This window comes from Natrix helvetica (assembly GCF_964273705.1).
Source record: "Natrix helvetica genome assembly, chromosome: 8".
Lineage (NCBI taxonomy): Eukaryota > Metazoa > Chordata > Lepidosauria > Squamata > Natricidae > Natrix > Natrix helvetica.
Genome location: NC_138559.1, coordinates 16,284,440 through 16,310,583, shown reverse-complemented (window position 1 = coordinate 16,310,583; position 26,144 = coordinate 16,284,440). Strand labels below are relative to the sequence as shown.

The 26,144-nt window shown below is 44.5% G+C and overlaps 3 protein-coding genes across 3 annotated transcripts in view; all 3 read right to left on the bottom strand.

Annotated features, from left to right (window-relative positions):
* The window catches only part of PGAM2 (phosphoglycerate mutase 2), a 10,628-nt gene extending 9,524 nt beyond the window's left edge, over positions 1-1,104 (bottom strand). The window contains exon 1 of the mRNA XM_081961343.1: positions 581-1,104. Coding sequence (XP_081817469.1) covers positions 581-994 — 414 coding nt within the window. The 5' untranslated portion in view covers positions 995-1,104. The remainder of the gene's footprint in view (positions 1-580) is intronic.
* Positions 1,105-9,245: 8,141 nt separating this feature from the next.
* On the bottom strand, positions 9,246-12,044 carry PPIA (peptidylprolyl isomerase A). The gene is made up of 5 exons (XM_081961470.1): positions 11,858-12,044; positions 10,273-10,303; positions 10,102-10,190; positions 9,757-9,929; positions 9,246-9,562 (listed from the first exon to the last, which is right to left on the bottom strand). Exons 1-5 carry the CDS (start codon positions 11,924-11,926, stop codon positions 9,427-9,429), a joined length of 498 nt encoding a protein of 165 aa, XP_081817596.1. The 5' UTR covers positions 11,927-12,044; the 3' UTR covers positions 9,246-9,426.
* Positions 12,045-23,825: 11,781 nt separating this feature from the next.
* ZMIZ2 (zinc finger MIZ-type containing 2) overlaps positions 23,826-26,144 on the bottom strand; it is a 79,486-nt gene continuing 77,167 nt past the window's right edge. The window contains exon 19 of the mRNA XM_081960852.1: positions 23,826-25,680. Coding sequence (XP_081816978.1) covers positions 25,573-25,680 — 108 coding nt within the window. The 3' untranslated portion in view covers positions 23,826-25,572. The remainder of the gene's footprint in view (positions 25,681-26,144) is intronic.

The following is a 26,144-nucleotide window of genomic DNA, read 5'->3' as shown; positions in this document are numbered from 1 at the left end:
CAAGGCAGCAAAACAGCTTTTCCCTCCCTTCAATAGATCTTATTCCTCACATCCTCGTTGAGAATTAGATGAAGGAAGAAAGACTTGAGAGTCAAGGTCACCCTTGACCCTCAAGCTTCCTACAAATGAGATATTGGTAGTCCTCACAACAATTCATTTAGTGACCAGTCAGAGCTACGATGCTGAAAAGTGACTCATGACCGTTTTTCACCCTTACGATCCCGGGATCAAAATTCAGATATTTGGCAATCGGTTCATACTTACGACCCTTGCTATGTCCCAAGGTCATGCGATCCCTTTTTGCAGCCTTTTGACAAGCAAAGTCAAGGGGGAAGCCAGGTTCGCTTAACAAGCAGGTTACTCATTTTATCAACTCCAATAATTCACTTAATAACTGAGGTAAGAAAGGGCGAAAAATGAGGCAAAACCCAGCCTTACAAATGTCTGGCTTAACAAGAGACAGTCCGGGCCCAATTGTGGTCATAAGTCTAGGACTACCTAGATTTGAACCCACATCTCCACAGCCTTACGGACTGCCCCAATGCCCACCACCTGTTAGTCCTCTGTGTTGCCAACTGACCTTGCTGATGACTTTGTAAAAAGGGTGGCTTTCATCCATGGGGGGAGGTGGAATGTCATAAGATCGCCTCCAGATTTTGACCTGCTCTTCCCCATGCTTGGCTGCCGTCTCAGCCTTGTTGAGGCCAGTCAGACCTCCGTAGTGGCGCTCATTCAGGCGCCAAGTGCGTATGACAGGGACCCACATCTGGTCACAGCCATCCATGATGTACCAGAGGGTGCGGATGGCTCGCTTCAGCACCGAGGTGTAGAAACAATCAAACTCGTAGCCTGCTTCCTTGATGGCCTGGGCTCCGCGCTTGGCCTCCTCCTTCCCCTTTTCGCTGAGCTCAGCATCAAACCAGCCGCAGAAGCGATTTTCCTGGTTCCAGGTACTCTCGCCATGGCGGACGATCACGAGCCGGTGGGTTGGCATTGTCCTGGAGGAAACAAACACCGTCGGCCTCAGCAAGGAGCCAGCACCAAAGGCGGAATTTGGCTGCTGCCTGGAGCTACCCGCACTGCGAATGACCGTTCTGATGCTATTTATACAGGTCTTCTGCTCTGCCCTGCCCATCTCCCCCCTCCTGACCAAGCAGCTCCATCTTCGGAGCCATTCATGCTGACGGAAGGGCAGCTCTCCCATTCTGGCTAAAGCTTCCGGATTAAAAATAGCAAGAAGATAACTTCTTCTCCTGAGTAGGCCAGAAATAGCAGAAGACTTGGCAGAGCTGAGAAGTTTCTGATCAGAGGCCTCTGGCTACAAACGAAAGAGAGGAACGGGATGGTGAGAACTTCACCACCACCACCAGCAGCTCCGTGAGCAATTGGGAAAACTGCCAGGAATCTCCCCTTTCTTAACTGCCACTTATCACCCAGGCTTAGGAGCCAAGCAGAAAGGCCCATGGGGGGGGGAGGGGGGGGATGAATGGAGAGTTTATGTCTTGTTTCTTCCCTCGGCTTTTCTAAAAGGCAAGTGAGCTTTCTTGGGTTTTCTTTTTCCTTGACAATGTTTCGCTTCTCATCCAAAAAGCTCAGTTCTCGGAAGAAGAACTGAACTGATGAACAAAACTGAAGAAGTTTCCTGGATGAGAGGCAAAGCGTTTTGAAGGAAAAAGACCAAGGAAGTCCAGTTGCCTTTTGGAAAAAGCCCCTTTGGGAAGCCCTTCTTTTATTTTCCTCTCGCACCATGATTCCTGTAAGATCTTCCACATTAAGAAGGATCCATGGCCCAAATAAAAGTCCCAAGAACTTTAGGCAGAAAATCAAAGGCAGGAAGTTATTTAAAATCTCAGCTGCTCTTCTTTCTTATTGCTTACTTCACCTCTAAAATATTCAGGCTGGCATAGGAAAAAAGAAATGATATTGGTTCCCCAAACCCATTGAACTCAAAACTAGGACTGGTAAATCAGAACAGTTGGCTCCCCACAATACCGAAAACCTTGATATGATCTATGGATCAAGGTTGGTTCTGATTAAAAATGCATCAGGGCCTGAGCCAGTGGTGGGATTCAGCCAGTTTGCACTACAATACAATAATAATACAATAGTAGAGTTGGAAGGGACCTTGGAGGTCTTCTAGTCCAACCCCCTGCCTAGGCAGGAAACCCAATACCGTTTCAGACAAATAGCTATCCAACATCTTCTTAAAGACTTCCAGTGTTGGGGCATTCACAACTTCTGGAGGCAACTTCTGTTCCACTGATTAATTGTTCTAACTGTCAGGAAGTTTCTCCTCAGTTCTAAGTTGCTTCTCTCCTTGATTAGTTTCCACCCATTGCTTCTTGTCCTACCCTCAGGTGCTTTGGAGAATAGTTTGACTCCCTCTTCTTTGTGCCAACTACTTCAGGAGAACTGATCGTTAATTTGCTGAGCAGTTTGGTGAACTGGCTGTTGGAAGAAATCATTAGGGCTGAGAACTGGTTGTTAAAATTATTTGAATCCCACCACTGGTCTGAGCTAAAAACTAATGATACAAGAGCAGCGAGGCTTTAATTCCCTCCCCCCCCTCCCATATAATTGGCACTTCTGCTCTGTGGCTAATGCAACGCAGAAAGGCCACTGAGCCCTGCGCCACTGGGAAGTGAAAAGGGTGGTGTAACTCGGCTTCTTTAGTGAGTTAAATCACCATTAGAGAAAGAAAAACAAAAGCTGCAGTAACCGTAAAAATCCAGAATGCCCTCATTTGGGCCACCAGGTGGCACTTTGGGTCACACTCGAAAGGTTTTATTGAATTAGTCCTCTAAATGTGCTGGGCTTCTACTTTCTTTGCCAAAAAAAAAAAGCGTCTGGGAATTATGGAAACTGAGATCCAACCTATGGCAAAAGCATCAGGTTTGAGGAAAGCTGCTTCCTTGGTGGCCAGGAAAGAGCATGGACAATTCTGTAATATTACTACTCCTTTTTCTGACGCTTTCTCTTTGGATACAGTATTAGCTACACATCTTTCTACAAACCAAAAAAAACACATGCTTCTTACCTGTTCAAATCCAGAATCTATGGCTAACTTTTCTTGAACCAATCACATCACAACATGCAAATACCAATCAAACCAGGTCATAAACATTTCCAAGGGACGGGGCTGCTTCATTATGGACCAAAGCCAAGGGCTGCAGGTACCCACTTTTCTTTATACTGTAAAAATATTTAAAATGAGACAATGATTGCATAAAGGTATGTTGTTGTTAAGCAGATTGATGGGGAAGAAATGGAGGTAAAAACTGATTTTATTTTCCTGGGCTCCAAGATCACCGCAGATGGGGACTGCAGCCAAGAAATTAAAAGGCGCTTGCCCTTCGGAAGGAAAGCTATAGCAAATGTAGACAGTATACTAAAAAGCAGAGACGTCACCCTGCCAACAAAAGTGCGTATAGTCAAAGCTATGGTTTTTCCAGTTGCAATGTATGGCTGTGAAAGTTGGACCATAAGAAAGGCTAAGCGCCAAAGAATTGAGGCCTTTGAACTATGGTGCTGGAGAAGACTCCTGCAAGGCGATCAAACCGGTCAGTGCTAGAGGAGATCAACCCTGACTGCTCTTTAGAAGGCCAGAACCCAAAGATGAAACTCGAATACTTTGGCTACCTAATGAGAAGGAAAAACTCCCTGGAGAAGAGCCTAATGCTGGGAAATATTGAGGGCAAATAAGAATGGGATGACAGAGAACAAGGTGGCTGGATGGAATCACCGAAGCAGTAGGCGTGAGCTTAAATTGACTCCAGACGATGGTAAAGGACAGGAAGGCCTGGAGGAACATTCATGGGGTCACCATGGGTCGGGCATAACTTCGCAACTAACAACAACAACCAACTGAACTTCCATTCAGTGGCTTCCCAGATTTTTGTCAGCTGCAGCATCTTCATGCACCAGCATTTTGTTATTTTCACTTCCTGGTGGCAATATATTTTTTCTTTGTACCTTCTAATATTGTTTGCACTGGATTTCAAAGCAAACATTTAAGACTTGATTGTCATTTTTCATTTGGAATGCTATGTTTACTGTTAGCATTTCATTGTTTGTACTGGTTTAAGTAGACCCTGTTGGAATCTTTTGAGGTTTAAGAGCAGGTAAAAACATGCATTTCAGAAAGAATCCTGCCTGCCAGATAACCGTCCAGCAAGCTCCCTCTCATCCTTCCACAAGATCTCCTACCCATATGTCTTCAGGATTTGAATCAGGTGCTCAGCCTGGCCAGTGGTTAACACTGAGTGGAGTAGAGGGAAGCTAACATATTGGGCCCTGTTCAGTGGTGGGTTTCAATTTTTTTAGAACCTCTTCTGTAGGTGTGGCCTGCTTTGTGGGAGTGGCTTGCCGGCCATGTGACTGGGTGGGAGTGGCTTGCCAGCCATGTAACTGGGTGGGCGTGGCCAACCTGTAAAATATGGTGAAACTCACTTAACAACACTCTTGCTTAGCAACCAAAATGTTGGCTCAGAAACTCTGGCATTTGAAGTTCGAACTGTTGTTGTGCAATGAAGGGGCTTTTTTTAATGTCTCTTGCTATTTCAATGGTGGTGGGTTAATCGTATCATGTCCTAAAACTCATGTCCTGTTCTTAGAATTTGTGTGCAGGATCTAAATTGTAATCCCAGCCTGGGAGAGCTGTGGCTGAAGGTGTTTTGTTTGTGAATAGGCTGGCTTGCATTTCTTAATAGGCCTAAAATATCCCTCTCTAAAGATTTCAGGCGTCTCCTGGAGGCTATTTTACTATGCAGGAAATTGGGGCTGCTTTCTGCCTTTAAGAGCATGTTTTTCCATTTCTCCTTTAGGGAAATAGAATATTCTGTCTCTAATATCCCCAAAATATTTCTTTGGGGGGTTGGAGCTTCCTACAAAACTTTGAGTATCTTGTTTCTTCCCAAAATCCAGAAAAATCGCATTATTGGTACCCTACCAGAGGGGTGGTGGTGATTGTATATCCAATCTCGGCTGGCCGATTGCAAGTTCTCCAAAACTCTTGAGAGCGGGAATGGGGAAGAGATATTTCCCCCCCCCCAAACCGCGAGTGGAATGGTACCGTCCCACAAACGCAGGGAAAGATGTCATGTCTGGTACCAAACTCGCCAGCGCCATCCTTGGCTTTCCAGAGCCGCTAGGGGGCGCGCTGGGAGCGAAGCCATTGCGAGCAGGCGCTGCGGCGAGAGCCTGCGGGATTGAAGGCTGGGCGGGAACGAAGCCTGGCTCGGAAAAGGCGGAAAGGGCGCTGTAGATTTCCACTGCCCCACTTGGGGCTGGGTTCTTCCCCGCGGCCTCCTCGGCCTCGCCCGCCCACGGGGTCCAGTGAGTCAGCAGGGAGCCGGCTCCGTCTTCTCTCCCCGAGGGCTTTGCTCGGTTTCTGCAAGGAAGGGCGGCTGGCGTGGGCGCAGATGGGAGCGGGGAGGGCTTTTTCTCCGCGCTGCACAGCTCGGCCGTTTTTGCAAGCGTCCTGCTCGGCTAGCCTGGCGGTCACGCCCTGGCACGGCCCAAAAGCCGCCATTTGGGGCTCCGACCAGGGCTGCGGAGAGGCGGGCGACGGACATCCCTTCCCCCTCCCCCCCACCCTTCCTTCCCGGCCTCCGCTTGTGTTGCATTGCGGCGGTTTCAGCCGCGCGGGCGCAAAACTGCGGGGCTTCTCCTGAGCAAGAGGGAGAAACGGCGCCGGACACGCTTTGTTGCAGCAAGAGCACTCAAGGGATCCCGCTGGGATGGGATCTCTACGGGGACCGACCAACCGGCCTGCGGGATCTCCTAGAAGTGCCTTTAGCAGATCCCTTTACAACGCGGGAAACTGCTGTTCCCGGAGGGGGGCAGGGGGAGGTTGGATGGGGTCATCTGTGGTCTAATCTTATGTTTCCATTTCAGCACATTGAGGCTGGTTATGTTGGGACTACAATTCCCATCCGCCTGGCCATGCTAGCTGGGGATGATTGCTCTCTTCCGATTTGGAGTTATGAGTAGGCAGTTTGAAATGTGGGGGCCAAGCGACTGGCACGCGATCTTCTGCTGCCCTTACTCCAGTGTCAAAGATCCTGGACAACCTCTGATGGACAAATTGGGGGGGGGGGACCAGGACATTCTGCTGGGCTCTGTCGATTTCCTCCCCTTACAATGACAGTTGCTTTCTGCTGGAAGACATTAATGCCCCTCCTGGCTGCTTCTTCCTTTCCAGCAGGAGCCAAGATAAGCATAGGAATTGAACTAGGTACTAGGAGGTCTTACTGCAAAACGGCATCACAGGCTGCTGCCAATATAGCTGTGATAACGCATTCAACCTTCCCTAGGGATCTTCAAGTTATGTTCCGATCCCCAAGAGGGGGACATAAATATAGCATAGCCTTTATTGTCATTGTACAAAATAAACACAAGGGAATTGGTTTAATTTTATAAAGGTAGATCTGTCTCCTGCAGACCTTCGTAAGTGCTTTAAATGCAAAGTCCTTCCCAACGTTGCAAGGCTGGATTGCCACATTTTGAGAATTCTGTTATCTTCACCCCTCCATTATTCACTTTTATTTGTTACTTTTATTTATCGTCTGTCTCGCGTGGAGCAACTGTAGGCAGCTTAACGAAGTAAAGTAGAAAAATAAAATAATGAAGTAGAACATGAGAAAATGAATTGGACTGAGAGGATCCAGTGGCTGCGCTGTTTTGGATGGACAGATTTAAGCCTGCAAGAACTGACCTGCCAAAAGACGGAATGAAGAAGCCTCAGAGCCAGAGAAAGGATGCCTACCTCATGCCAATTCTTTTCTTGGTGAAGAAAATTTAAGTATCTGTCTAGGGCAGGGGTGTCCAAACTTGGGAACTTTAAGACTTGTGGACTTCAACGCCCAGAATTCCCCAGCCAGCCATGCTGGCTGGGGAATTCTGGGAGTTGAAGTCCACAAGTCTTAAAGTTCTCAAGTTTGGACACCCCTGGTCTAGGGGAAGGAGACAACTTTATGAGAATTCAAGAATTTAGCAATAGCAAAAGCACTTAAGACTTATATACCGCTTCATAGTGCTTTACAGCCCTAAGCAGTTTACAGAATCAGCATATTGCCCCCAACAATCTGGGCCCTCATTTTACCATGGAAATCCAAATTAACCTTGAACCGGTGAGACTCGAATGGCCAAACTGCTGGCAGGTGGCAATCAAAGTAGCTTGCGGTACTGTAATTGTAACCACGGCTCTGCCTTGGCTTATATTTAAGGGGTATATATGTTCAAGCATTTTAACTGTCAAGGGCTTGTTATTTGGCTTCACTATTAGTTGATTAATCATTACTGTTTGAACTTATTTTATGAATGGTGTGTTTTAATGTTTGTTTTATAATTTTAGAATTGCATACTGCCTAGTCATTTGATTAGAAATTAGAAATGGTAACTGCATTTTCAGTTATTTGTTTAGATAAGGTGAGGAGGGCGGGATAGATTTTTTTTTCCAAGCTGCGAATCAAATTGTAGATACCTTCTCATAAATAAATGCAGGGAAAGATGTCATTTTTTGGTACCAAATTTGCAAGTGCTGACCTTAGCTTTTCAAAGTCCTGTAGCCCCCAAGCGACTGGAGTTGTGTGAATGTATGCCAGGTTCCTAAAGTTAACATTTCTTCATCTTGCTTTGTAAAACTTAAATTACAAACCTTATCTAATGGCATTTGCTAATTGAAGGCAAGCCAGTTTGAAGTCAAAACAGTTTAAATGAATCTCACAGTATTTCTCTTGTATGAGATGATCTGAGCTTGCAGTCATGATCAGGAAAGAAATATTGAACACCTTATAGCAAGTGTGAAACTCACGTTGTCACATTGTCTTCACCTAATGTAGTGACTTTCCCTTTGCTAAAATCTGGCCTGTAAATCTCTAATTTGACACCCCTGCCATAGCTATTGCAAGACTAAGAGAAATGAATCTCAACCTTGCATTTTTCAATGAAAATCCCTGAGGTTAGCACATCTAAACATTAATCACTAGCAAAACCTCTGCCTATTGAGGGTTATCACCAATATCCTGTAATATTAGCAAGAATGGAAAATGTGAAATGCACTTATTTGTAAATTATACACTGATTTTTCACATCTGGACTTTGCACTATTCTTAGGACTGCACTGATCAACATGCTGCCCTATCAAACGATCCTTCACACTGAACTCTTTGCAAACTTGGTGTAGCAAAATTGGATTCCACCCAATACATTTAACAAGGCACTGACAGGACCAAGAGGATCTCAATGGAACACAGCCAATTAACCAGTCCTGTTATGCTGACAGTATGAAACCAGGTTTTAGAAGACATGCCAAAGCAATCCAGATTTTATTCCTGTGTACATTCTTTTGACCTCGTTAGTTATTACTCCTGGCACCACTGTAGTCCTTGTAAGACATATCTGAGGACAGGCTGGTAGCATTAACCTAAATGGGAGCCATTATTACAGAGTTTGCCCTAAGTAAAAAGCATACTGGGTAAAATCCCTTTTATACTTAAGACAATTTACAATGGATCTCTGCAGGAATGTCATGCTTGGGAAGTCAACCACTCGAACAATTGTAGACTAGATGTGTGAATATGGCAAATGTGCTATTACTGCGTTACAGGCCTCTTCTGTAGGAAGGTAGCCTCAGTTATCACAGAATGTGGCATTTAGAAATATTTCAACTAAGGCAAAAAGCCAGCAGTGTGTGCATCCACAATCTCAGCAAAAATCTAAATAATTTGAAGCCAATCACTTGCTAAGCTACTGATCTGTTTTTGAGATCCAGGAGGAAATCCACTAATGGATACTTTATGAGGAAAAGCTTGAGCTCTAGTACGTTTGTTTCTCATTTGCTTGTTCAATACATCATTTTGGGACAGCACTGTTTCAACCTTAATTCTTGTTTCTAACCTATGCATCTTAACCAGCCTAATTACAGAAGTGCATCCCATTTCATAATGCCTGTCCCAACTGTGAATTGGAATCTCTCACAGCCCTTATCTTAAATCAGTTCAAATGTTCACTTATTTGTGTATCAGCAGAGCAAGGATTTGCTTTAGTAAACTGACACCGAGCACACTCTATAGCCATGTGGTTAGAAGCCCTCCAGAACACCAGGCATAAAACTGTGTTTTATCTCCTACTGCCCAACTTGTAGTCTATCCCCAATATCTGTAATATTTGTTATACTCTTGGCATAATTCATCAGATTTGCCACAGTGAGCTTTTGCCTGCAGGAAGAAAACACAAAATCAGCACATGGTTTAACTTGTTTTATTTCATTTTGAAAACAAATTTGTCTTCAGTCCAGCTGGACTTGTGAGGGAGCAGAAATTGAAATCCAATAGAAACGCACCAGTAAGTCAGGAGCATAAAGATTCAGAGGGGACTAACCCCAGCTACAGAAGGAATGGTCAATTTGTTAAGACGACAAGAATGTTACTTCATATCTCCGCAATCAGAGATGATGATCTTCTTGCTTGGTTTGCCATTCTTTGAGCCAAAGCTCTCTATTTTCCTCACAATGTCCATTCCCTCTCTGACTTGGCCAAAGACCACGTGTTTCCCATCCAACCTAAGGAAGTAGAGATGAATACTATGGTGAATACAACCTGCAATTCCACAAACGAATATCCTATCAGCATTCAGGGCATGGCAATAGCTATTTTAGCAGGAATTGCACTGATGGTTATTTGTACAACTTCAGACAAGTCTAAGACTTAAACAAGTCAAGTGAACCAATTCAATCTCAAACCAAGTCTTACTTACCATTCAGTTTTCTCGGTGCAGATGAAGAACTGAGACCCATTTGTATTGGGACCAGCATTCGCCATAGATAAAATGCCAGAGCCTGTGTGCTTGAGTATGAAGTTCTCATCGGCAAACTTCTCACCATAAATAGATTTACCGCCTGTTCCATTATGGCGGGTAAAGTCACCACCCTGCAGAAACACATCCCAAGTACAGCTGAAACATCAATTTAGCCAGGCTTTCTCCACCCTTATTCATCACCTCCAGCCTAGATGGGTAGGTGAAAATCCATCGGAAAATCCATCACATTAATGTACAAGGCTTCTCAAGCAACTAAGAACATACACCAATCATAATACATACCTGACACATGAATCCAGGAATGACTCTGTGAAAGCATGATCCCTTGTAACCGAAACCTTTCTCCCCAGTGCTCAACACACGGAAATTTTCTAAAGAGATTGCAGAATTTGTTTAGATCTTTGACAATGTATAAACTGAAATGAACATGCCAATAAATGTTTCTTTACCAACCTGCTGTCTTTGGAACTGTGTCTGCAAACAGCTGTAGAACAAAAGTGGGACAATAGTTAATGCAATTCATTGTTACACTAAAGTGCACATATTTCTCTAACTAATGTAAAAAGTATTCTCTCCATTAACTAATCTTAAATACTTTGCACTAAGGAACTGTGATCAATAGTATATTGGAGCAATTCACTTAAGTCAGATTGAGAAATACATGCAAATGGTTTATTGGCCTACTACCAGAAAACAGGGTGGTGAGTAGAAAATAATGTGTGCACTTTCAAATGTGCCAACTACAGGGGAAATCCAAATTATATCCAATCATTTTTTGGATCTACCAGACCTCAGGCAGGTACCAAGAGAAAACTATACTTGTGGAATTCTAATTACATTGTCAACCCTAGTAATATAGACCCTTGCTCAGATAAGCAAATTTTCCAAAGCACAGCAATTTGTATTGAAAAACTTAAATGTCCTTCCTCTAATATTTGGAGGTTATTAAGTTTTCAGCATACAAGAAGTTTATTCGGAGCAATCCGTTTAAAAGTTCTCCTAACAGAGGGCAAATTTAAGTTACATGCAGCTTCATTCACAACGATTTTTCCTTTACAAGTTGCCTAGAATTTATCTCTTCATTTATGGCTTTTTAACCATACAAATGTAATACAAAAGGAAGAAAGAACTGCTCCGGGAATTGACTGCGGATTCTCCCGGTAACAAGGAAGCAAGCCTTCCAAGCCATGGAAATTAACCAAAGGCTCACCCATCTCTATTCATCTAGATATAGAATTCTATACAGAGATGGGTTACAGTATATAAACTCCCTTATGCTAGCGCTTTTTTTGAGGCTTCCTCTTTTGTCCTCCCGTACAAAATCTAGACAAGAGGACGTCTCAAAAAGTCGTGACCCGGCTCGATACCTCTCTGCTAATATCTAGATCTACACTAGAGCGCTTTTGGGACGCCCTCCTTGCTCGCTTTGTCCGGGCAGAGTGAAGGAGCAAGCATCCCATGGGAGCGAAGTGCTTCTCCCCCCCCCCAACCCCCGTAATAGGAGAAAAGCGATTAAGAGGCGAAAGGAGCCATCCCCTCTTCCCGCATCGTGGGCACTCCCTTCCCTCGCTGCATGGGAAGGGTGGGGCGCGGATAAGCGCAGCTGGGACAGTGCAGAAGCAGAGAAGGGAAATCCCAAACGGAAGGAGAATCGCGCGGCTCCATTAAAAGTCCCGCCGAGCCTCCATTTCCGAAGCAATGGAGGGGAGGCAGGAGGAGGGCGGCGGCCACGTGGAGGCGGCAACGGCGAGGACGTGCGCGCTCCCGCTCCCCTGGCTCGCTCGCGCGCCCTCCCTCCCTCCTCTCACCACCACCCAGGTGCGCGCGCAGCCCCTCCGGCGAGGCAGCGAGGTGCCTGCATTTTTTTTTCTTCCCACCCCCCCGCCTGTTTCTACTTCCTCCCCTCCCGCTACATTCAGCCAAGTCCCAAAATGGCCCCCGCGCTCCCACCCCGACAGGAAATGGCGGCGCGTCCGCCTCAGACCGTGCTTTTCCCACCGAGACGGTCTTTCCCCCCCTTTTTTCCCCGCCTCCCTACCTCGAAGGTGATGCGCCCAAGGGGCTGTCCGTCGGCGGCAACATCGAAGAACACGAAAGGGTTAGGCATAGCTGGGGGAAGCGCACCGCGTGAACGAGGGGTTTTGTTTTTTAAAAAAAGCGGCACCAGCCACAGACAAGGACCAGCAACCACAGCTCCACACCAGCGAACGCGGCGCAGCGGGAAGGAAAGCGCCTGTTCGCAGCTCTTATATAGACGACGCCCCCTCCCCCTCCCCGTCCGGACTTTCCCTCACGCGACCTTCCGCCAATCACAATAAAGGCAGGATGTCGAAATGAAAGGAGCGCCGGCTAATCCGGGCGCTTTTTGACGGGCAAAGGCGGGCTCGACGCCTCCCGCGCCTCAATGTAGGGGTGTGGCCTTAACGAGAGGCGGGAACCGAAGAAAGGTAGGCATGCGGCGCATGCGCGGTGTTAGCCTGCGTTGAGTAAAGGGAGAGGATGGCTGGGGGGAGGAGGGGCCGTAACCGTTGGGTGGGAGCTGGGGGGGGGATTTCTCCTTAAAATTATTTCCTGAAGGAATGGCTTATTTGCCATTAATTTCATTACTTTTTTTTTTTAATGGAGCGCCCACCCCGTTGGCTGAGAGAGAAATCTGTCTTGAGCTGGGTTGGCACACGAGTTGCAACCGAAATGGGGAGATGCCCTGAAGGGGACAAGATAGGCATGAAAAGCAAAGCTTTAATTAGGAGTCCAGGGCGAGGAGCACGCGAGAGGGGCTTGGGATCCTGCAACGAGGCCTAGGAAAGCAGCCTGTGTGCCGAATCCAGGCCAAGGAAGCTGATTTGCTGCTTTGTTTTATTGGACGCCACCCTTTTTTCTTCAAGGGATTCACTCTCTCTTTCTTTTTTAATCCCACAAACTGCTCTGTGGAGTAGGGTTCAAGTGAGGAACTAGCCCCGGTTGTAACCAAGCCCTTGGTGCAAAAATAATTATTAGTGCAAATTAGCTGAGTCAGGATTTGATGCAGATTGACTGCTTGTGGCCTACTGACACCCTCTGGCTTTGATTCCATTGAGGTTGGGTAATGTTTCCCCTAAATAAAATAATAATTAAAATTCCCATTCTCCAGGAGTAGAGTAAAATTACACGGTGCCACCTCTATAGTCCGTCAAGTGGATTAAGCCACAAAGTTGTGAAAACCTGTTCACAATGAATGGCTGTTTTACAGCATCATTCTGGCTGATCTAAGATCCCCCCCCCCAATTGTAATCTTTACACTTTGCATTGCAATCTAAGAAATTTAGAACAAACTGCTCCAGAAAAATAAATTAAGTGCCTCATTAGTTGAATTGGTCATAATTTGCAGCATATCAAAATGATCTGGGATCAGTGCCTTTTATTGTTCTTTTTCTCCCCCTTCAGTAGGTACCAGATCTATATCCTGATACATAGTATTAGATGTAGTTTGAGTTTGAGTTTATAGCAGCTGGCATGTGGGTTAACAGTAATAGATAAGCCATTGGCTCCAAATTACAAAAAGATGCCAAATTTATTCTGCCACCTCTCTGCAAAGTCTACTTTGGATAAAAGATAACATATTGGGAATCACAGTCCAGAGTCCTTCAGCCTGTTCCACTAAAAGGAAGCACAGAATTCATGCTGCTTCTCTGAAGTGAATTTAGACAACAGCTTTCAAATGTGTGACCAGCTAAAGCTTCAGTTGTGAGACAGGCACTTGCTTAAGGAAGGCTCAGCAGGGACGGACCCCAAAGAATCTAATGATAACCTAGTGGCTGAAATTTCCAAACCTGTTCCAGGTCCAGTTTATGAGGGTTCTGCCTAGATATAGGTAGTCCTGGGTTTATGATCACAATTGGGGCCAGAATTTCTGTGGCTAAAGGAGGTGCACCTGATTTTATGACTTTTTGTCCCATGGTTGTTAAGCAAATCCAGCTTCCCCATTGACTTTGCTTGTTAGAACCCAGCTGGGAAGGCCACATAATAATCTGGTAACTTCACAATGCTTTAATCGTCATAGATACATGTGGGTTTCTAAGCGCCTGAATGTTGAACATAGGACCATAAGCATACTGTGACAGTGCAAGGATTGGTCATAAGTCTCTTTTTTTCAATATCCTTTAACTTCAAATGGTCACTAAATGATTGGTCGAGGACTATCTGTATATTCGTAACAGATATCCTTCAAGTATCAGACCATTCATATGGATTCAGATGAGTAGGTGGCATAGATGAAAACTAAAATCTTTTAGCTTCATTTGCTGTCCATTACGTGGTTCTGGCAGTTTTGAGATCAAGTTTTTTGATCTCAAAAACATCTTTCACTTTTTAAAAATTTTTTTAGAAGCACTCCCTTCTGAAGGAATCTTTTTCAATGTAAGTACGGTAAACATTTGGAGAAAAGCCTTAAGCAATTGGCTGCTTAAACTGCAAAAGTGGAGTAAAGGGTGCTTTTGTGATCCTTGAAGTAGGAAGAATGTCTAGCAGGAGTATCAACCTGAAACTGATTAAAATGCCTTCTTATACCTTGAAACAAACCTAGTTAGTTTCAGCAACCATACCTGATGTTCCTTCAATTCCACAAGCTGCCAGAAGCTAAATACATATTGGGAAACTTTGTGGAGTTGGTTGGAAACTTTTAAATTTAATAATACCAGTTGGGAACAGAATTCTTGTTAATCTTGCTTCTTTAGTAGCTCTATCCTAGGTGCTCTTGGACACTCTCCTGGATGGTTGTGAAGTGGACTTTGGTCTTTTTCTTGTCTGTCTCCCCACCCTACGACTTCATTGCTCTTTTAGTTCCAGGTCTAGCAATTCAAGTATCCTTAATCCCCCATCTCCTTGCATTTTAGCTTAATAAATAAGGCAGGAAATAATGTTTATATGGATGCGAAAGTGCTGACTTTCCTCCAATAGAAACATGGTCACCGGCTCCCTTTTTTCAAATGGTAAACACCGTTATATCCTGAAATTAGGATTAGGATTTCCCATACCCAGGAAATAATTTCAATTTATTCTTCCTCTTTAAAAACTAAAATATCAAGTCATGCCATAATGGAGTGGATTTGTTACTTCAAGCAAGAACCTATCTAAAATTCTGACATTTGACAAGGAAGCATCAATCAAACAAACAACACTATTACTTGGGTGGATTTATCTTGTCTCATGTCAGAAATCAGGAACTAGAAAGGGGAAAATATTTGATTTATCTGCTGCACCAGGATACCTTTCCATGCTCCAGGAGTGAAGCAAACGTTTACGGTTAACCCGCCGCACCAGTTATTTTCCTTAAAGTGACAATAGGGCTACAATATTAGCAAACCTCTTTTGTCACTGATCACATGGCATGTAGTCTTACATTCATGGGCACTTGAGAAAAGGATCAGGATGCTAAGGGAAAGTGCTTTGCAACCCTAAGTCATTTGCACCTTGGCTATAAAACATTCTTTTATCACAATGATATTAACTTAGATGGGCCCAGCCCTCCTAAATACCCAAGAGGGAAGGTCAAGATAAATGAGGCCTGTTGCTAATATACCAGCTCCTATACTTAGTAGGCCTGTGCATAAGCAATCATCACAAAGTGTGAGATGGATCAAAGCCAGTGCTACTAAACATCAACTTCCCTTCTAAAAGTTGGACCTTCACAAATGCCCAATAATACTGATCCTAAATCCTGGCCCTGGAAGCTGCCTTGTCAGATTTGCTAAAATGCTTCACGTTTTGTCCTTCCAGTACAATAATTTATCCCATTGACTGTTAATTTTTTCGAGTTGTAAGAAAACAAGATGTCGGATAAGATCTTGTTTTGTTTTTTTACATGCAATGAGTTGCCAACTCAACGACAACTTTTTATTTAGCAACGACATGATAAAAGATTGTACATGCTTTGGCTGCTGACTGAGTGTGCCTTGCCTCCTCCTCCTCAGAAGACTGAACGAGGGAAAAAGAATGACAACAACGTGATAGTCATATAGTTAAAGATTGGAGTAAGCTTTTGTGAGAGGTTAAAAAGATTTGGACTTCTACCATTGTAGCAAAAAAAGATCAGATTTGGAAAGAGGAAAGATTACTAGGGTTAATGCAGAGATCCCCATATTTTTGGCACGCTGAGCATATTTAGAATATGCCCAAGAGATTGTTACAAAATAGTGACCAATAGTGATCAGTTATAGCACTTGCCTTACCAGGTGGGTGAGGATCCAAATCAAGGCCCCCGCTGTACTAGATTCAAAAGGGCAAAACTATCTGGAGCCCACATGAGTGTCCATAAAGCACTGAGCAGGAATGCCTCAAAGCAGCTGGGTCATGAGGAGAAGACATCTTTTGTCCTGGTTCAGCAGAAGACGACATTTTGAGAGTACTGAGGACAGTACAGTGACGATATTTGGTCATCAGACTAAGCCATGCTCTGTCTGTTCTGTTCTGAGTTGTCCTATTAAGGATGCAGCCCATGCTACTTGGATCTCTGTTTCCCTACGGATTTGAAGAAAATATAATGATTATGGCCAGGGAAAGGCTCTGTCTGTCCGCAAAGCGTTTTCAATCTCTAGCACAAACAGCATGAGCATTAATCTTCTCCATGTGCAAGCCCATGGCTGCAAAACAAGGGCATTCATTGGTTGGCCCTGCTCCGGGCAGCTCTGTATTTAATTAGCTAAAGTGGTAAGATGTGTGAGAAACGTTAAAAGCTTTGTCAGCGGCCCGAGGACCCCCTGGGACGCCGTGTAGAAGCTAACTGGCAGGTGGCGCTTCCTGTGGGTATCTTTATGGCTTTCCTCGGATAACACAAAATGGTGGTTTCAATAGGCATTTCATGCGGAAAGCCTTCTTACCAGCAAACGATGATTAGAATCTGCTCAAGGGACTCAAATGTGCCGTTTAAATTCCACTTGGTCTTTTAAACCCTATGACAGGATGTCAAACTCACGATGACACGTCACGTGACATATCACAACTCTCCCCCCCTTCACTAACCCGGGGGTGGGCGTGGCCAGTGTGTGACGCATCTGGCCCACAGGCCGCAAGTTTGACGCCCTTGCTCTACGACAGTGGTCCTCAACCTTCCCAATGCCACGACCCTTTAATACAGTTCCTCATGTTGTGGTGACCCCCAACCATCAAATTGGTGTCTCCATTCCTAAGACCATCGAAAATATATGTTTTCCGGTGGTCTTAGGCGACCCCCGTAAAAGGGTCGTTCGACCCCCAAAGGGGTCCCGATCCACAGGTTGAGAACAGCTGCTCTATGAGAAGGCGAACCTAGATTGTGAGGAAAAAAATAAGAATAAGGGACACTTGGAAGCTCCATCAATTGGCCCATGCTTATCAGAAGCCTGGAATGTACAGGTAGTCCTTGATTTACAACCAGATTGTTTAGGGACCATTCAAAGTTACACCACCACTGAAAAAAAGTGATTTATGACACTTTTTCACTTAAAACTCTGGCAGTATCCCCATGGTCACCTGTTCAAAAATTCAGATGCGTGGCTCCTGGCTCATATTTAAAGAGGTGGCCGTATCTCGGGCTCATTCGATCCCCTTTTGTGACCTTCGGACAAGCAAAGTCAATAGGGAAGCCAGATTCAATTAATATCTGTGTTACTAACTTAACAACAGCCGTGATTCACTTAACGGTGGCAAGGAAGATTGTAAAATGGCGTAAAACTTACATAACAGCTGTTCCGCTTAACAACAGAAATGTTGGGCTCAATAGTGGTCATAAGTGTAGAACTACTTTTACAGGATATTCCTCCTGGGTAGCTTTTTATTGCTGCTGCTCCCCTAACTAAGTATATCTACCATACCTGCAACTTGAGAAACTATTTCATTAGTGAAAACACTTGCCACGGGTACAAAATCCCTCCCGTTCAGTTTTCTGCAGTTAAGAAGAATGGTTTACCATTGAATGGGATTGTTTGCCCAACAGAACCTTCTCAAGCACCAAATGATGGAGAACAAAATGATAACCGGCTGCGATGCAATTTCCCGTCATCAGCTGACGTGACAAAAAGCAGTTTTCTCTGTAGGTTTGTACTATCCTTAAGGCTGGAAGGTGCAATAGATTATTTTTATCAACTCATTTCTTTTTCAGCTGAAAATGGCTGCAGAAACAATCTTCAGATATATGTATAAACCCACTTATCGGTAGAAAGCTATCCCAAAAAGCCAGGCGAGAGAAGATTTTGTCTACTCTTGCAACAGGATTCAACGGTTGCAATGTATAAGAGGTTGCGGGAATAAAGCAGGAAAGTTAATCCAATCAAAAAATTGAACTCAGAAAAAGGGAAATTATCAGTCCCCCACCAGTGAAAAATGTTTATAGTTTTTGCTTTGGAAGCCAACACCAAAGTTGAGCACATTAAATCCCTCCTTGGGGCAATTTCTCCCACCCCCACCCATTCCCAGGTAGGATTGCAATTCTGACTGGCAGGAAACGCAGCCTCCTTGACTGCCTCTAGAGATGCTCCCAATAGCCGCCAACGAGGTTGCACCACTCTGTTCAGACTAATTATGAAGTCAAGAAAAGCAGGGCCGGTGTGCTTGTTATGCTGATGCCTGACACTGAAGAGCCGCAAGTTCTTCCAGCAAGATGGATTTCTCGGGAGAGATTCTAGAATAATCCTTGGGGATTAGACCTTGAGGCCCCACCTGTTCCCTCATCTTCCCTCTTCCTTTGCTGTCCCGTACCTGTCGCTGGAAGCTGAGCAAGAGCCATCTGTTCCCCAGGGAGAACTTTTGGCGCAGCTGTCAGACACGCTCAGCCTCCCCGCTATGCAAAGCACGAGCTCCTGATTTAATTCCCCCAACAGCTGCCAAGATCGCATTATGCTCCTTAGCTGCAGACCCAGGAAGTACTTCAACTTGATCTCCAGGGAATACTTTTCAAGTGGGGCTGTTTGAAAATTTCAGGAGCGTTCAACCTTCTGTGGCTAAAACGGATCCTTTAAAGCTTTCAGAATGAATTTGAGCTCAGTCCAATCTTCGGAGCACTTCAGAAGATAGGATGACTATCCAGAAAAATGTCCACACCCTAAACCAGAGTATTGAAACATCTAATCGCGTTTCCACATTGTGCTAAGCTTTAATGTGATTCGATTTAGCACGCAGCGTGAAAAACGATCGTTTTGGTTTCTAAATCATCCTTTAGCACTTAGTGTGATGTGCAAATCCCGTCAGCTACTGTTTTTATATTAAACTGCCTTACATTTTAAAAAATGGATAGAGTGGAATGTCTGAACTCGGCCATTGTCTGAAAGATGCTTTTTCAGGAGGAAACTGGGCTTCCTTGTTTTTTTGGTTTGAAGATGTTTCGCTTCTCATCCAAGAAGCTTCTTCAGCTCTGACAGGATATTTGGGAATGGCGGGAGTTATATTCCTTGCAGACGGCTGGTCATTTGCATCCTTTCAGACGGCTGTTGAAGCACTTGGGAGGTTGATCTAAGGGTCACCTGAGGAGTGCTCCTGTTTCCTGTAGTCTGCCATTTTTTCCCCCTCTGGAAATCCATTCCTACTCCCACACCTGTCAGAGCTGGAGAAGCTTCTTGGATGAGAAGCAAAACATCTTCAAAGAAAAAACAAGGAAGTCCAGCTGCCTCCTGAAAAAGCACCTTTGGGACAACCGTGACCTGGATGACTGAGAATCTCTACAAAACGCAGCCGTTGCGTGGGCAATTAATCTTTTTAGATCAGACTTGTCATTAATTTGAATCTGCAGCACCTCAATTTTTCAGGGCTAGGAAGGTCAGAAAACTGAATTAGTTGCATACTTGCAGGACACCCTTGCTCAAATAACTCCATCGGGGATAACATGCTCCACAGCCAGTGGCAGCTACCAGGATGGCAAATTAGAATAGGGGAATAGGAGACAAATAGGGCTTGTGGGACAGCACACCTGAGTTGGAAGAAACTGAACCTAGTTTTTCCACCTGAAGGCAGGTAAAACAATGGATGGAAACTAGCCAAGGAGAGAACCAACGTAGAATATCAAAGAGAGCTCCTACCTATCGGTAGAACTAAGGAAATATTTCTCGACAGAACAATTAATACGTGGAACAGCTTTCCTCCAGAAGTTGTAAGTGCCCCATTAGTGGAGGTTTTTAAGGATAGCCATTTGTCTGAAATGGTATAGGGCAGGGTTGTCCAAACTTGAGAACTTTAAGACTTGTGGACTTCAACTCCCAGAATTCCCCAGCCAGCCATGCTGGCTGGGGAATTCTGGGAGTTGAAGTCCACAAGTCTTAAAGTTCCCAATTTTGGACACCCCTGGTATAGGGCCTCCTGCTTGAGCTAGAAGACTTCAGAGTGGTTTGGTCTGTTGCATTGTCCTCTCCAGGAATGTAATTGCTATGCACGGTTGTCTTCAGAAGTGCTGAATTATGACCCCCATGGGCCATACATGGAGATTCTGAGAATTATTGCCCAGTACATCCAGAGTACAAATGGGATGGAGGCGGAGTTGAGGAAGGCTGGTTTATGCTTTTATTTCTGCCAGTGGAGGGAATAGCAGGAAGAGAGAGATGTTCAACCATTCACTAACCTAGGTTATTCCTTGTCAGAAGTTTCTGGATGCTGAGAATATGAGAAAATAGTTCTTTATTGTGGGATTTGTTTACATGCCCAATGGGGCAGGCATGTGTCTGTGTCAACCAGGTAATAAATGAGCCCAATCCTCTCTCTGTCCAGAGAAAGAATGAATCAGAATTAAAATCAAGGGTGATAAGTGATGGATTATTTTGTGGGTAAAAATGGACCACTTTCTGTCAGTTTCACTCTCCCCACCCCCTCCCGCCATGTCTTCATTTCATTACGGCCGGCTTCAAAATCAAAGGTAAATTGTGTTCTTCACCTGGAATAACCTTGAGTTTCAGTTATTTATTATAATCTAGTGAGAAAAGGCTGACAACGTGCAGCAACATTTATACAGATGTTTTTTCCTGACAATTCAGAGCTGCAGAAGAAAAAAAATGCATGGCGCTCTGAGGATAAAATTGAGCTCAGGCTTCCTAGTGTGCTGATAAAAGCGAGCACTCCTTCATTAGAAACCCATAATATGTTTATTGGGATGTCCCCTGGGGTGATAGTGGTGGTCAGTCGAGCAAATACCTGGCAATGCAGAAAGAAAAAAAAGAGCCTTATTCTGAATAATACATTATAATCTAGTACATTATTAATTGGTGAAAACCAGTAGGCCTACATAATTGAAGGCATGTGATTCCTAGCAATGGTCTTACCTGGATATTGAACTCATGAGCTATCAATCAAAATGACCTCTTCTTGCTCATGGTCTGTACATCAAGAAAAGTGCTGAATGGGGTATTCCTTTGGGCATGCGTTGGTGATAAGGGACGTCTGAAGGGCCTGGAGAGGACATTCAGAATCTGCAGGACTACCTAATTCTTCTCCAGTCACTCCTGATCAACCACCTGGAAATTGTAGGGGAATTCTTATCATCCTCAGCATTAATTTTCTACATACCACGAGAGGGGAGGCTCAATCAAGATACCAATTTATTTCTAAGACTTGCTACTTTTTTTTCTAAAGGTGGCATCTTGGCTGTCTCCTTTTCCCAGTAATCTGCAGAAATTCAGTATAAAGGACCTGACATCATTAACATCCCCAGGCAAAATCATCTGGAAGAATGATGTGCTTGCTGACAATTATACATTCTATTGTGCTTCCTGTTTTGTTAATTCTATGTTGAGTAGATTCTGTTCTGTCTGTCTCCCACTTCCTTTTGGAGATTTAATTCTAAGCAATCAAGATCTCTTTAGCCCTTAAATGATTTCTCCACTTTGTTCTAAAAGCCTTCCTTGAGTTTTGCGGTAGGGTGTTTTGTAAGCAAGAACTGACTTTAGCTCATTTTTGTTCCTTCCCAAAATTTTCTTGGGGTACAAAACAAGCGCCTTTCAAACCTCCCTTGTTAGTTAACGCTCCAGGAAAATGTTCATGCTGCGTTCCCTTCCCAAAGTTTTGATTTTTGAAATTTCCTCCATTTCCCGGAGACCATCTGGGATTCAGGAATTCTGGTCATCTATTGCTTGCTTTCCTTTATTTCTCTTTTACTTAGAAATAGCCTTGAGTATATTTAACCCTGGACTTTCTCCTAGACTACTAGGAACCTGCAGTCTACCAGACCGGTTGTAATTCCATCTATCCCAACTACTGCCTATAAAAAGTGGCAGAGACATTCCAAAATGTCAGACAAATATATTTCGCAACCTAATCTGCTGAACTGGAGATGGGGGATCGAACCTTGATACGGTGCTGCACCAGTGACCCTTCTCCCATTATGCAGGGCAACTTCAGACTCTTCTAACATCCAGCACCAGGACGACCTCAAAATATCTGACCGCTGAAACCTGGGACTTGGTCTAGGAATGAGATTCAACTTGCTAAAAGCTCTTCTCATCAAGATGGCTTTTGGAATTGTTGTCTTAACTATTTAGTTGTGTCCAACTCTTGGTGACTTTATAGGCAAGTGTTGTCCATAAGACCTTGTGAAGCACAGCATCTTTCAGTTGTTGGATGTTCATCTTTGTATCAGATTTGATGTTGTCAAGCCAGCAAGTTCTTTGCTTAACTCTTCTTCTTGTTCCACCAACCATCCCTAGCATCATTGCCTTCTTCAATGAATTTGCGGGCATGACATGGCCAAAGCAACTCAGACGTAGCCTTATGATTTTAGCTTAGAGTGATGTGTCTGGTTTTATATGATTTAACACCTCTGATAGTTACTCTGGCCATCCATAGTATACACAATAATTTACACCAGTACCACAGTTCGAAGGCGTCAATTCTTCTTCATTCAGTCATTCTTAACTTTTTGGACTACTTCAAAGGAAACCTGTAAGGTAGATTTCCTAGACTTGAAAGGGACAGGAACATGCACTGCCCACAGGAAGGCTAGATCCAGATTCAGTCATACCTGAAATTAATAGGAGTTTAGTTAGACATGACCAAAATCTCAGTAATTTTATTAGTTGTCTCTAGCTACATCAAGATCCATCTCACTGGGCCATCAACATGCTTCCCGAGGTTGCAAAAATCTCTAATTGCAGCAGACTTTAGAAATTATTCTGGGGCCATCAAAACTTGGGCTATATATCACTGATTGATGGACTTTTTTTAGTGCAAGGGAGGCAGTGCTACTTGTGACATGTTCCCTTCTCTCTCTCTTTGGAGAAGTATTGTAACTTTCCGTTCTCCTTGGCGTACCAGGACAACTGACATTGCAGTAATTTATTTCCCTGTTGTGCACAACAGTCCTACAACTTAACATAGAGGCTTAACCTGGACATGCATGACAATCCCAGCATCCTGTCTGGCTCTGAGATGTCCTCACCTCCAATTTGGTAGGATAGTATCTGATTTGGGGTGCTTCATATAGGGTGATTCTAATAACGGTAATAGGAGAGTGTAGCCGAGTTTTCTTTTCTCCATCGCTCAGATTTGAATGAAAACGGGCCAAGGTTTACTGAATTCTAGCACAAACGCCTAGAAGAGATAAGATTCATGTTTTTGCTGGAGGACATATAAGAATACCAGGTTCTCTTAAAAGAGGAGAAACATCGATCAGTTTTAGAGAGGGAGGGATTTTTTAAATAGGGTTTCTTTGGCACCCTTTCAGCCTCCACCAACTTTTTAACCTTTTAGCATGGCCCCCAAATGCTTCCAAAGTTGAATTCTCTGCAGTGCTTGTATTCTATTGCCCTCAAGGTTATTTTGCCTCTTGCGACAACGGACCCTCTCCAACCACACAAATTAGTATGGTTATACCCTAATTAAAATTATGCTCCTAGTCATTCCTTGGTTTCTGTGACACGGCTGCCAATTTCAATATTTTTTTGGCCTTGGGTTGGTCATCGACTTGTCTCTTCAAGAAATGAGTTTCTATATTCTACAGAAGCGGAGGAGAAAATAACTCACCGTGTGATCTGCCCTTCCCCCCCACACACACACACTTTCCCCCCTCGAGACTGCAAGCAATCAAACTTGAAAGTCAATGGCCCACAAAAGGTATTTGGTGAGCCCCACCAAAAAGAATCCTTTAATATATAGCAATAATGAAACAAGATACACGAAAGTCAACAGAGCTGTCAGCACTTGGGACACAGGGACTCCCTGGCTCAGGAAACCTGGCCACAAACAATGGCTTGATTTTTCACAGACAAGACCACATTTGGGATCTCTTCACCACCACCCCAAATGCAACCCTTAACCAAAGTAGGTTCCTGGGCAGGATGGAAGGGAACGGAAGGCCAACACACACACGTATTTTTAAAACTTAAAGTTTTTGGATTCGTCTCGTTGCCACTTAACTTTCGGGGGCTCGGGATTAAAATGAGTAAAATCTCAGCATCCAGACTCTCCTTTGGCGGGATCCCCACAGATCAAATGCAAGGGACAAGCCCCGGCTATGGCTAAAAGCATCACGTTTCTGGAGGGTGCACTCTGTCCATGTGGAATGGTCTATATTACAATCTAGGAAGCTTATGCACATTTATACAGAGGACCTTTGCCCCATGCCTGGGGAGCCCCGTGAGACTATACAACAAGTGTGATGAGTTTTTAAAACATTTTCTTTCCCATCCCTCCCACTTCCGCTTCCTCCCACCCTCGCTTCTTCTTCTTTTTTGTTTGTTTGTTTGTTTCTTTTAGTGTTTCTACATTATGTACATTGTTGTGCTTGTAAGATGGATCCATCAGCCGACGGAGGCTATATCTGAGGAACCTTTGATTCTTTCAGTCAGAGATGCGTTTCTTCACTTTTGCAGTCAGCAGGAAGTCACGGGGGAAGATTTCCTAGCTGGAATTTGCCTGGGGTCCCTCTGCAGGGAACAGCCTCCTTTTGAAGAGAGAGACAGCGGGCAGGTTGCTCATCTGAATTTGAGGATGCTCTCACCACGATGCTGGAAACCGCACGGGGAACTGCTGCTCGGTCCATGTCAAGGCTGTAGAGGATGGACAGGAAGAACTACTGTAGCTCATGGGAAGGAGGGCTCCAGATCCAGGGGCAGATGGCAGCAGGCAAGCTTGACCTGCTTTCTCTAGATGTAGTCGAGCTCTGATGTTCCTTGGAATTTGTTCTTTAAAATCCACGAGGAAAGGGGATGAAGTGTGAGGTGTCAGTTTCATTCCATAGCTTCAGACGACCAGGCAGGCATACTCATCTCAAGGGATCAATAAATGACGCACATGATGGGAGTTGTCGATTCTAGTAACATTTCCAAAGGCTAACCAGATGCATTTCTTCCTGCCCTGGCTGTAGGTTTGCGGAAGCTATCTTGGGAATATTATTAGAAGCAAGACAATGCCCTGTGCCTGGTCTGGCCTCAGTAACATGATAAAAAGGCCGTTTTTCAGTCCCCATCAACAGCAGCAGCACCACCCTCTCTCCTGGGCTGGAAGGACTTCTCAAAACAAGTAAAACAAGCATTCCTAGTCTCCCATGGGAGCCCTTTTATGGACAAGAGGCAATCCTAGCAAAAGGAGATGGCTGCCTGGCCAAGGTCCCTCGCACTGATTCACTAGCAGGGCTTCATGGCTACCACCGAGATACAAGGCAAGGTCTCTCTCTTGATGACAGCCTGGGAAGCTACGGGATAAATTGTAAGTGAAAGTGTGTGTGTGTGTGTGTGTGTGAGAGAGAGAGAGAGAGAGAAAGAGAGAGAGAGAGAGAGAGAGAGAACATGGCAGGTGGAGCATGATGCCAGGGTTCCATCTGGGGCAGCTTCAATTGTTCTCAAACAAAGAGAGCAGGTCATCGTTGCTGTTATTGGGAAGGTCAGGGGGCCCCAGGTAGGACAGCAGCTCATCTGGGTTTGTCAGCTCAGGAAGAAGCTGAGGACAAGACAGAGATAATCAGGGTTATTTGTTAGCTCTGTGCTGGTAGGAACATCACAAACGTGACCAGGCTGCAGCAGGTTCAAAATCATTCACAACCAGGAAAAATGATATTGGGGGGGGGGGGGGGACATGAAAGTCTCAAGCAAGAGACCTGGAGAAAGATGGAGACCATCCCCACAGTAGAAACCTGAGGGTGTCATCTTCTAACTGCCAGGCTGAGGCTCTCTTGCCTTTGCACTTCACCTTAATGGAGACCCGTAATTCTGGGACTGAGCCCTCAGCACCAATATAAACCATATTTAAATCAAACTCTTGTTTTTCTGCCTTGACTGTCTGATGTGGGTCTGTCTGCCATTGATAAGTGACAAAGACAATATACTGAACTAGCCAACATGTGGGATGGGACCTCAAGAGTTACTACTCTGTATTAGCCTTGTAGCTTCCTGGCTAATGTATCA

Excerpts from the sequence above, each read along its gene's own strand:
- PPIA (XM_081961470.1), bottom strand. The coding sequence starts at position 11,926 with ATGCCTAACCCTTTCGTGTTCTTCGATGTTGCCGCCGACGGACAGCCC. Across the intron at positions 10,191-10,272 it reads CACAGTTCCAAAGACAGCAG|AAAATTTCCGTGTGTTGAGC; the intron begins GTTGGTAAAGAA and ends CAATCTCTTTAG. Across the intron at positions 9,930-10,101 it reads TTCCTGGATTCATGTGTCAG|GGTGGTGACTTTACCCGCCA; the intron begins GTATGTATTATG and ends GTGTTTCTGCAG.